This window comes from Hippocampus zosterae, chromosome 16, assembly GCF_025434085.1.
Source record: "Hippocampus zosterae strain Florida chromosome 16, ASM2543408v3, whole genome shotgun sequence".
Taxonomy (NCBI): Eukaryota; Metazoa; Chordata; class Actinopteri; order Syngnathiformes; family Syngnathidae; genus Hippocampus; species Hippocampus zosterae.
In genome coordinates, this window is record NC_067466.1 from 15,912,165 (window position 1) to 15,923,429 (window position 11,265).

Here is an 11,265-nt window from a genome sequence, read left to right on the forward strand (position 1 = left end):
TTTGTTGTGTTTTTTTTTCACGCTGTTCTTTGTCATGATTAGTATGAGTGTGTTACCACAGGCTCAAAATCTTTTCTGACCTGACCCTGATTGTCTCTTCCCCCCTTGTTTGATTTTTAGCCAATTGCACGACTTCTGGCGTCTGGACTATTGGGAGGATGACTTGCGCAGGAGGCGGAGATTTGTGAGAAACGCCTTCGGTTCCACGCATGCCGACGTGGCGCTCAAATGTCTCGATGACTACGGTCAGTTTCACAGGTCTTGTTACTTGGCAACGTTTAAAGCCCCCCCCACCCCCCACCCGGGGTCAAATTTTAAGGGCACGACAATGTCAAGCACCCCCCCCCCCCCAAAAAAAAAATTATCCCTCAATTTTCCAATTTTCAATCGTCTCCAAACTCCGTTCGAGAAGTTAAAGTCTTAAAGACGGCTCTCCAGATCTCGAGTTTTTTTTTTTCCCAATAAATTTTTTTTTCAAAATGAAGTCTTTCAAGCTCAAAAAGACGACTCATAATTGCGCCCCAAAAATCAATTGTCAACAGCATTGAGTCATATCTCAACTTAAGTGTCTCAATCGGGGGTTCCCGCATTTGTTATTATTGTGTCAATGTGTCCTTATAAAATCACATCCTATCCCCAAAATGTCTCGCTAAGATGAAAAATGGAACTCATAGTGTCAGAAATCTATTTTCAGTAAAACACACGCCTCGAACACCTCAAATTAGAGGTCTTGGAGCGAGTGTGCCAGATCTGTAATTATTTTCATATAACGATACAATCACAAAAATAAAACCAAAGTGTCACCAATCGCCACAATTATGAATCTCAAAGCAGCTCCGGATGTTTGTCTCTCTTACTGTTCGTACAAGCGCCTGACGCGTCACGTCTTCTCGAAAACAGGCACGGAGGAAGAGGAGGATGGCGTCAAGTCCAAGAAGAGCTTCCGCAGCCAATCGGTGGTGGCGCAGAACCCGGAGGCCGAATTGATGCTGGAGGGTGACGACGACGCTGTCAGCCTACTGCAGGAGAAAGAGATCGACAACCTGGCAGGTAAGGCGCACGCAGTGGCCCGCCCGCGCGAGCTGGCCGGCTCTCGGCGCCCCCTGGTGACTGGATCGTCTTTTATTTCTAGTGCCTTTCCGACCCCGACTTTTTACTTCCAGAGGCAAGTTGGGCTGGTTTCAAGTGTTGGCCGACTAACCGTAGAACAGATGATGATTATTAACGCAATCTTTTTTTTTTTTGATCGATTAATCACATCGATTAATCTCGATAAATCGCAAAAATGATAAAAAAAAAACCCAACCGACTTTGTTTTTCCACTGAGATGGACAAACATCACAAAACAACCGTCAGCGACACTAATCAGCACCGACCCGCCAACTTGACTTTGACTTCAAGGTAACTTTTGCGACGTGGCCCCCTTGCAGGCCCAGTGGTGCTGAGCACGCCGGCCCAGCTGGTGGCGCCGGTGGTGGTGGCCCGCGGAACGCTTTCCATCACCACCACGGAGATCTACTTCGAGGTGGACGAGGACGACCCCGCCTTCAAGAAGGCTGACGCCAAGGTGAGGATACGCAAACGCAAGGCTGGCATCCTTGTCACGATTTTGTCGTCACTGTTCTCGACGTTCTCGCCAGGTGCTGGCCTACTCGGAGGGTCTGCACGGCAAGTGGATGTTCAGCGAGATCCGAGCCGTGTTTTCCCGACGCTACTTGCTGCACAACACGGGTCTGGAGGTCTTCATGGCCAACAGAAGTAAGATTGTCGTTTAAAACACCCCAATTTAGGCCACACAAAATTCACAAGGACCCATGCTGTAAACAGCAAACAGGAAGTCGGCCATTTTGGTTTCAAGGTCTTCATTTTAGTGGCATTTTGGCCAAGTTTGAGTCACCGTTCATTTCGAAAATTCAACCCCCAAAGCAAGCTTCGCTTAGCGATGTGAAATTCGGTAGGCGTGTTTATTTTGAGCAGATTGGGAAAAAAATTCTCAAGGAGCCTATCCAGAAAGACTTAGTAAGCCTGCCATTTTGGTTTAACGTGGCCATTTTAGGGTCAGTTTGGGCATTTTGCATGAGGATGTTTTCATTCATCAATATTTGAAGTCTTAGCAACATGAGATTTGTTTAGCATGTCGATAATAACTAGACCCACAAAAAGCCATAACTGTCAAGACACAGGAAGTCGGCCATGTTTCGGGTGCGCCAAATTTGGTAGACAAGTCTATCATGAGTGTAACCACAAAAAATTCATTCAAACAGCACACAGGAAGTCGGCCGTTTTGGTGTTCAGGGTACATTTGTTTGTTAAAAAAGATATCATCTTTGTGATTAGTAATAATCGTCCTCTTCCTTCGTCAGCATCGGTGATGTTCAACTTTCCCGACCAGGCCACAGTCAAGCGGGTAATCTACAGCCTCCCCCGGGTGGGCGTCGGAACTAGTTACGGTCTGCCTCAAGCCAGGTAGGTGCGGGCTGCTAATGGGCCACCTTATCTTGTTGTCTTTGATCACAGACCTGTTTGTGACGTTCGCGTGTAGGCGGATCTCGTTGGCCACGCCGCGTCAGCTCTTCAAGTCGTCCAACATGACGCAGCGTTGGCAGCGCAGGGAGATCTCCAACTTTGAGTACCTCATGTTCCTCAACACCATTGCAGGTTAGCACAACAAGCTAGCATACCATTTTTTTGTTTGTTTGTTTGTTTCGTACGGTTGTAAGACAGTTCGGAGTATTCAAAGGAACCAGAAACTCATTATTTATAAACAAAGATTATTTTGAATAGCATACTAGCTAGCATACACGCTTTCCTAAAAGGAAAGCGTGTATTTTAGCATACACGCTTTCTTAAAAGGCCTAGAATAAACTTTGCATACTTGTTTTTGGACGAGGCGGGCAATTTCGATCAAAGAAGTCACATTACGTAATCCTTCACTGCCGTTGAAAGCTCGCTAATGAGGCGCACTCTAACGAGCCGCGCGTGATGTTGCCATCCGCAGGGAGGACGTACAACGACCTGAACCAGTACCCCGTCTTCCCCTGGGTGCTGACCAATTACGACTCAGAGGAGCTGGATCTCACCTTGCCCGGCAACTTCCGAGATCTTTCCAAGGTTAGAGCGCTCTGACGCTTCCACGCCCCGTTATGTCACAGCAACTCGTTAGCTGCGAAAAGTGCGAAAAGTGCTCCTGGCAAAAATGCATGGGTGGGGCACCCTCTACTGGCAAAAATCCATAGTACAGTTTTTATTTTTTATTTTTTTTTAAATAACACTAATTTTCTTTCTTTAGCCCATCGGTGCTCTGAACCCCAAGCGGGCCGCGTTCTACGCCGAGCGCTACGAGACGTGGGATGACGACAGCTCGCCCCCTGACCACTACGCCACCCTCTACTCCACGGCGCACTCAACCCTCATGTGGATGCTCAGAATAGTAAGTCACAGTCTTGGCGCACGCCACGGCATGGAACTCCACGCATTTGCCTCTTAAACTCGACACGGGATTGATTTTAAATGTGATTTATTTTAATCCAATTGAAAAAAAATGATATTGACGTGCGTTTGTGTCCACAGGAGCCGTTCACCACCTTCTTCATCAACGCCAACGACGGCAAGTTCGACCACGCCGACCGCACCTTCTCGGGCATCGGCCGTTCGTGGAGGAACTGCCAGAGGGACACGGCGGACGTGACCGTAAGGCGGCCCGTCGAGGCGTCGGGTCCCTTAGGTGGGTAGCCCCTCTGACGGCACTGTGGTGGTCCCGCAGGAGCTGATACCCGAGTTTTACTACCTGCCCGAGATGTTCGTCAACAGCAACGAGTACGAGCTGGGCGTGCGCGACGACGGGCTGCCCGTCTGCGACGTGGAGTTGCCCGTCTGGGCCAAGAAGCCCGAAGATTTTGTGCGCATCAACCGCATGGTGAGACGGCTTTTCTCGTAGCGTCGCGCATCTTGCAGCGGCGCGGTCCCAAAAGACTTCCTTCCCGCCTGCCCGTTTAGGCGCTGGAGAGTGAGTTCGTGTCGTGCCAGCTCCACCAATGGATCGACCTGATCTTCGGATACAAGCAGCGGGGCCCCGAGGCCGTGCGGGCGCTCAACGTCTTCAACTTCCTGTCCTACGAGGGGGCCGTCAACCTGGACGTCCTGGACGCAGCGCAACGGGAGGTCGGCAATTGGTCGCCGCAACCCGTCGAGGCTCGGCGGCGCTCTCGGCTGACCCCCGCTGTGTCCGTGCAGGTGATGGAGGCGCAGATTCAGGCGTGCGGGCAGATCCCGTCGCAGCTGTTGATCGAGCCGCACCCACCTCGATCCTCTGCCATGCACCTGGTGAGACTCAGCGACACACACAGGCACGCGTGTCGTTTAGCCTCTACTCTTCCTCCATGTCGACCCGATCCCTTGCTCCTTGTTGTGAACCTGCCGTGACCCTCATCTCCCACTAATCTTGCCTTTTTCCCCCGCCCTCCCCCCACTTTCCCGCCTGGGTCTGTCTCTTCCTCCATTTCCGTCCCTCCTTCATCCTCCTGTTCCTCTTCCTGCCTCTCTCTGTCTGTCTCACCAGTGTTTCCTTCCTCAGAGTCCTCTGATGTTTAAGGATCAGATGCAGCAGGACGTGATCATGGTGCTCAAGTTCCCGTCCAACTCTCCCGTCACCCACGTGGCGGCCAACACGCTGCCTCACCTCAGCATCCCCGCCGCCGTCACGGTCACGTGCAGCCGCCTCTTTGCCGTCAACCGCTGGCACAATACCGTCGGTCAGTCAGTCTGTCTGTCCGCACCGGAATTACCGAGCCGCTTCACGTGCGGCTGTCGTTCGAGAGGAATCGTACCATTCGAGATTGCCAAATAACTTACCAAATGGTTTAAATGTGTCGTGTTGGACCGTCTCCAGGCCTGCGAGGCGCGCCGGGATATTCCCTGGAACAGGCGCACCACCTTCCCATCGAGATGGACCCTCTCATAGGTCAGCCCGCTTCTCTTCTCGTATTCAGCCCGTCAAAAGAGAGCCTCGGGCTCTCTTCAAAAAGGGGGGGGGGGCGGTGATGTCATGAAAGTGTCCGTGCGCTTGCGTCCAGCCAACAACTCCGGCACCAACAAGCGTCAGATCACGGACCTGGTGGACCAGAGCATCCAGATCAACACGCACTGCTTCGTGGTGACGGCCGACAACCGTTACATCCTGGTGTGCGGCTTCTGGGACAAGAGCTTCCGCGTCTACTCCACCGAGACCGGTACGAGCCATCGGACCCCTTTCGCTTCCGAACCGCCTTTTTAAAGCCTTCACGCTTCCCCCAAAAGGGAAACTGACTCAGATCGTGTTCGGCCACTGGGACGTTGTGACGTGTCTGGCCCGGTCCGAGTCCTACATCGGGGGAGACTGTTACATCGTGTCGGGTTCCCGGGACGCCACTCTTCTTCTGTGGTACTGGAGCGGGCGGCACCACATTATCGGGGACAACCCCAACAACAGTAAGTGCAGGACTCAAAACACTACTAAGAGAGTCTCAACTCCAAATTAACCCCCCCCCCCCCCCACCCTCATTTTAACTGCAGGTGACTATCCCGCCCCCCGGGCCGTCCTGACGGGACACGACCACGAGGTGGTGTGCGTGTCTGTCTGCGCCGAGCTGGGATTGGTCATCAGCGGGGCCAAAGGTAAATTGAATGATGCCAATTTTTTATGTATCGGTTTTTAATTGAGCGATTTGCATCTAAATATACGTCTTGCGTTGCCTTTTTAGAGGGTCCGTGCCTGGTCCACACCATCACGGGGGACCTCCTGAGGGCCCTGGAGGGTCCCGAGCTGTGCCGGCAGCCTCGTCTGATCTCGGTGTCCAGCGAAGGCCACTGCATTATCTACTACGATCGAGGGCGCTTTTGCAACTTCAGCATCAACGGCAAGCTCCTGGCTCAGATGGAAGTCAACGACTCCACGCGGGTCAGCCTCAACGCCGACTTGAAACTTGAATTTCGACTATTGCGTTCCAGATTCAAAAGATAGCCTTTTATTTTTTTTTCTAAACAAATGATATTGTTCAAGACCCCCCCAAAAAATTACCCAGAAATTAATTGTTTCGGATGAAGGCGGCCCGGTAGTCCAGTGGTTAGCACATCGGCTTCACAGTGCCGAGGTTCCGGGTTCGATTCCAGCTCCGGCCTCCCTGTGTGGAGTTTGCATGTTCTCCCCGGGCCTGCGTGGGTTTTCTCCGGGTGCTCCGGTTTCCTCCCACATTCCAAAAACATGCATGGCAGGCTGATTGAACACTCTAAATTGTCCCTAGGTGTGAGTGTGAGCGTGGATGGTTGTTCGTCTATGTGTGAGGATCAAGCGGTACGGAAGATGAATGAATGAATGTTTTGGATGAGGCAGCTTTACTTCATAAATCACGAGCCAAATATCATCCTGGAATCCAATCATATGGTTGCATATCAGCCAAATATTGTTCTTGCATTGAATCGTATCGTTCTCGATGAGCAAATGTATTTTTTGATGTTTTTTGTCATTATGACATCGTTTCAGATTAGCCACATCGTGTTTTTGAATCATATGGAATCATTGCAATGAGCCACATAAGATAAAGATAAGATAAGATAAGATAAGATATCCTTTATTCGTCCCACAATGGGGAAATTTACAGCCTCCAGCAGCAAGAATGTATGTAGAAAGAAGAAAGGAGAAAGAGGAAAAAAAAAAAACATCTTTCAATTAAATACAATATGAACACAAATGGATAAATCGCAGTACTATTTACAATTTTCCTGCATATCATATCGCACGACATGTAATTGTATCGCCGGATGCGACCGCTTTTCACCTTTCGTCAAACTCCCGCGCTTCCGTCCCGCCAGGCCATCCTGCTGAGCAGCGACGGGCAAAATCTGGTGACGGGCGGCGACAACGGCGTGGTGGAGGTGTGGCAGGCTTGCGATTTCAAGCAGCTCTACATCTACCCGGGATGCGACGCCGGCATCCGCGCCATGGACCTGTCGCACGACCAGAGGTAACCGCGGGTGACCGCGCCATCCCTTGGTGCTGTTCCGTAAAAGAAAAACTCGAATCCGAAAACTATTACGAGGGAAACCGTCGCCTGACTTTGTGTTTTTCGCCACAAGAACGTTAATCACCGGGATGGCGTCTGGCAGCATTGTGGCGTTCAACATCGACTTCAACCGCTGGCACTACGAGCATCAGAACCGCTACTGAGGCCGCGGCAAAGCGACACTCCAGGTACACAAGAAGACTTGATGTCCTGGTTCCGTAGACGGGACTCTGTCTACTGTCTCACACACACACACACACACACACACACACACACACACCCGAGCCCAAAGACAACGACACCCATCGGAGTGCGGATTGGTCGCTGGTGCTGGCGGGTCAGGTTCTGGGTTTGGGGGGGGTTCTGCTTTAATGCTTCAGTGAGCCGAACACACGGAGACGATGCGCCTTTCGGTTCCTTTTACGATTTGGATTCTTTTACTTAAATGGAAATACAACTCTGCCTCTCTTTTTTTTTTTTTTGGGGTGTGTGCGTCCTTTCGTTTTTGTTGTTATCTGAAACATATGTAATAACATGTAATAACATGTAATAACAAGAACGGCGACCATGACGACAATGGTAAGAAAGTCAAAGATGGTAATTGTTTTTGCCGGAGATGTGACTGAAGACCCCCACCCCTCCCATGCACACAAACACTTCTGATTTCAACTTCGCCCCCCCCCTCAACAGTGGTCGTCATGTCAAATATGTACATAATTTTATTTTTTTTTCCAGGCTCACATTATTTAAAATCCTTCTTAGTTTGTTTTCTATTTGCACTTTGCAGCAATCACACATCATTATTTATGTTGAGGCTTTTGTTTCTTATTGCCTTTTCACGGGGGGGGCTTTAATTGTTATGATTGCGATGACTCTTACGATGGGCCGGATTCTTTCTGTTCCTTCTCGTCCGGGGCCGGCGGGATGAATTCTTTGTGCATCGATGTTTGTATTTAAACGCTCACATGTGAAGACTTTACAGCAATATGACAACGAGCGTGCGTACGACCGGCGTTGGACGCACATACACGTAACTCTAGCTACACACACACACACACACACACACACACATATCCAAAAACCGACAAAGGAAGAAAAAAAAAAAGTTGAAATATTTTTGGATCTATGAAACCCTTAAAAACTATTGTATTCATGTTTTATTGCAAAGATGTAAAATATGACATGTGTGAGTTGGGGGAAAAAAAAATCATAAGAAAAATAAATTATGCAAAGAATTTGTGGACTCCGCTTTTTAATTGATGCATTCCTTCTGGAACAAGCAACACATTTCGCTCTTTTTCTCTTGACTGGGGGGGGAAAAAAATATATGTCTGAATGGTCGGAAAAGATGCTGACGAATGCGCCTCAGTCAAGTCAATTCATGTAAACCATCTCATTGAACGTCGTCCTCTGTCATCCTGCTTTTTATGCCTACAGAAAGTGACGGCGGTATACAAAAGCCAGTGAAACAAAATGATTTCAAACATTTAATTACCCTTTAATGAACAGTTCCCCTTCATTTCCCAGAAGTCTTTGCCGTGGCCTGGCATGTGTTTTCCCATGTGTGTGTGTGTGTGTGTGTGTGTGTGAGAGCCTCAGACGCACAGCGACGACACGGTGGACCGCCTCGAAGACGAGACGCTGCAGATCTCCACGTTGGTGAAGGTGCTGCGAGGCTCGCCGCAGGATGAGGAGCAAGAGGACGAGGACGAGATGATATTCTTCAGCCGATGCAGAGCGATGACCAGCAGGCTGAGCAGGAACAGCAGAAGGCCCAGGAACAGCCACACGTACACGGAGACGCCGCCGGCTCGACTCGGAGACGCCACCGCCGATCCTGATGACGATCCGGGGACGGATGTCGGAGGGAAGTGCGGGAAGGTTCCGTTTTCCACCGCTGAGGTACCGGTTTGGTCCATCCTGGGTGTTCCAGTCCATGAACCTATCGTGAAATTGATCCTGCATTTTAGAATAGCAACAGCAGGGGGAGCTATTTTGGCCTCCAGGAAGGCTTGTTTTTGATCTTAGAGGTAATCTTGTCCGTATGATGTCACTTCCTGATTCTTCACACACTTTCGTCCCCATCTGAGCGTTTCTGTGTCTCCTCCAGTGAGTCGCAAATGTGGGGACTTGTGTTGTTTTGCCTGCCTGTGATCTGCGCCTGTTTGTTGTGAGCTTGAGTGCTTTATAATTGCTCTTAATCAGGCTTTTTGTCGCCTGGCAACCAGGCTTTTGGGGTCACGGGTTTGACTGGCAATGCCTTTTGAAAGGGACTCGTGATCGCCACCTAGCACGCGTTAGCGAGCTTGTTTTTTTTTTGTAACGGCAGACACATTTTTGTTTTGTTAGTTTGACTCCTCGCTCAGCACTTATGCAAGTGCACAATCTGGACCGGCGGCCAGCATTTCACTAGTTTTACTGTCTCAGCGTCCTCCCTTGAACTCCACTTACGGTACCTCTCGATATGTCGCCCATTTGATTGACGACGCTCATGTTTCAGCATGTCGTTCGTGTGATTGGCCAACATTTCAAAGATTTCGTTGATGACACTCGTGTCTCAGCAACATCCATTTAATGACAACAAATGAGCTCTGAAATGAGTGTGATCATCGTTATCATGAGGTTATTAGTGATATTAATGTCTCAGCATGTCAACCACGGGAGTGACGACGCTCATCTCGTTATTGTAAAGTGTCCTTGGGTTTCTTGAAAGGCGCTTCTAAATAAAATGCATTATTATTATTATATTATTATCTCGCATTTTGTTGCACCGTTGCCTATCAGCACTTCATCCATTTGGTTGCCGATGCTCATGTCTCAGCATCAACCATTTGATGAACGACGGCACTTGGTGTGGTTAGATTGATTTTTTGGGGGGTTTTTTTTTTGCTTATCAGTGGCCCAAAAAAATCTGTCATTCTGCATGTACAAATATTTAGTCTCTCTTTCTCCTCAGAGGATCCTCACGTTATGAATAATGGAGACGATTGATGTGTCACAAAATGTCATGACATTTGGTGTGTATGTGTGTGTGTGTGTGTCAGTACATTGTCCTCTTCCTCTTACCGCGCTCGTCTCTTGGCCCCAAATACTGAGAGTTTAGTGACTCGGCAGCATTTCGACTCGCGTCTCAGCAGATGCGTGATTGCAATCGTCTCTCAGCATATCGATCATTTCAATTGGCAATAATCACGTGTTATCTCGGCATGTCTTCTAGTTCATTGACTCCACTCGTGTCTCGGCATGTGGCGCGTGTTTGACCCTCTCTCAGCATTTTACCCATTGTATTGATGAAACAAATTTCTCAAGCATGTCATCCTTTTAAGTGACTATTGTTATCTCTCAGCATGTCGTTCATTCGAGGGAGCGCTACACTCGTGTCTCGGCGTGCGGCGCGCAACTGCGCGCATACGCTGGCCTCAATCGTCTCTCAGCATTTCGGTCCTCAGATGGCACTCGTGTCTCAGCATATCATTTAAGTTGACTGTCTGCACTCAACATTTGATTAACTACGCCCGTTTCTCAGCATACTGTGCATACTAATGACTCTACAACGACACCCATCTCTCAGCATGTCATTCACGCGCCCACGTTTGATTTTCATCCCCTTAACGCAAGTCTCCGCGTCCATTTAATAGTCTCAGAAGGAAAAAAAACAAAAAGAAGCAACAGGAAGTCATTCAGCAAACCTGATTGGATGTCGGACGTCAAGCCAGCTTCATGTCGCCTTTTACTCTGCCCGGACGCTCTGATGCACACTTTACTCGCCACCCCCCTCCCCCAACCCCCTCCCCTCTTTCTCTTTCTCTCTCGCTCGCTCGCTCACTCACTCACTCTTGCTTTCTCTCATCAGCACCCCACAAACACACAGACACACACATCTCATCATCTCATTCACAAGATTCAATTTTTAACATGTAAACGTATACTATGACACACACACACACACACACACACACTCACGTCATCATTCCCATGAACCATCCAACAACTCATCATGTCTCCTCCTCATTTTTCTACTGTAACCACGCTTATTAAAAATCAATACTGTATACACACACACACACACACACATTGACATACACACACAAAACGCGTGTGTGCATGCACATGTACGTGAGTGAGAAGGCTGAAGGACAACGATACGTTTTTTTTGGACCTCTGCTCCCATTTTGTGGCTAATCTCAAAAGTCCGGGAAGTGTTCCCTAATTCCCAGTTCTTCCCGGA

The 11,265-nt window shown here is 49.2% G+C and overlaps 2 protein-coding genes across 15 annotated transcripts in view; one reads left to right on the top strand and one right to left on the bottom strand.

The window, feature by feature from the left end:
- The window catches only part of nbeaa (neurobeachin a), a 48,630-nt gene extending 40,358 nt beyond the window's left edge, over positions 1 to 8,272 (top strand). For 5 of the 13 annotated variants that reach the window (XM_052046164.1, XM_052046165.1, XM_052046168.1 and 2 more), the window contains 20 exons: positions 121 to 245; positions 901 to 1,050; positions 1,431 to 1,567; positions 1,641 to 1,758; positions 2,364 to 2,466; positions 2,543 to 2,658; positions 2,999 to 3,111; positions 3,290 to 3,430; positions 3,571 to 3,690; positions 3,764 to 3,916; positions 3,997 to 4,161; positions 4,234 to 4,323; positions 4,559 to 4,751; positions 4,889 to 4,960; positions 5,073 to 5,228; positions 5,296 to 5,466; positions 5,551 to 5,652; positions 5,739 to 5,935; positions 6,847 to 6,998; positions 7,111 to 8,272. In XM_052046164.1, coding sequence (XP_051902124.1) covers positions 121 to 245; positions 901 to 1,050; positions 1,431 to 1,567; positions 1,641 to 1,758; positions 2,364 to 2,466; positions 2,543 to 2,658; positions 2,999 to 3,111; positions 3,290 to 3,430; positions 3,571 to 3,690; positions 3,764 to 3,916; positions 3,997 to 4,161; positions 4,234 to 4,323; positions 4,559 to 4,751; positions 4,889 to 4,960; positions 5,073 to 5,228; positions 5,296 to 5,466; positions 5,551 to 5,652; positions 5,739 to 5,935; positions 6,847 to 6,998; positions 7,111 to 7,201 — 2,665 coding nt within the window. In that variant the 3' untranslated portion in view covers positions 7,202 to 8,272. Of the gene's footprint in view, positions 1 to 120; positions 246 to 900; positions 1,051 to 1,132; positions 1,166 to 1,430; positions 1,568 to 1,640; positions 1,759 to 2,363; positions 2,467 to 2,542; positions 2,659 to 2,998; positions 3,112 to 3,289; positions 3,431 to 3,570; positions 3,691 to 3,763; positions 3,917 to 3,996; positions 4,324 to 4,558; positions 4,752 to 4,888; positions 4,961 to 5,072; positions 5,229 to 5,295; positions 5,467 to 5,550; positions 5,653 to 5,738; positions 5,936 to 6,846; positions 6,999 to 7,110 lie in introns of all 13 variants that reach the window. The other 8 variants (XM_052046166.1, XM_052046169.1, XM_052046170.1 and 5 more) reach the window with 3 other exon arrangements.
- On the bottom strand, positions 8,273 to 11,078 carry LOC127587750 (serine-rich and transmembrane domain-containing protein 1). Of its 2 annotated transcripts, none has more exons than XM_052046177.1 (2): positions 10,727 to 11,078; positions 8,273 to 8,957 (listed from the first exon to the last, which is right to left on the bottom strand). In XM_052046177.1, the coding sequence occupies exon 2, from the start codon at positions 8,954 to 8,956 to the stop codon at positions 8,633 to 8,635; it is 324 nt and encodes a 107-aa protein (XP_051902137.1). In that variant the 5' UTR covers position 8,957; positions 10,727 to 11,078; the 3' UTR covers positions 8,273 to 8,632. The 2 variants fall into 2 exon arrangements, with proteins under 2 accessions (XP_051902137.1, XP_051902138.1); XM_052046178.1 differs by having other exon boundaries at positions 8,273 to 8,979; positions 10,727 to 10,730.
- Positions 11,079 to 11,265: the final 187 nt, after the last annotated feature.

What these genes read in the sequence shown, in the direction of transcription:
- LOC127587750 (XM_052046177.1), bottom strand. Translation starts at nt 8,956, where the DNA reads ATGGACCAAACCGGTACCTCAGCGGTGGAAAACGGAACCTTCCCGCAC.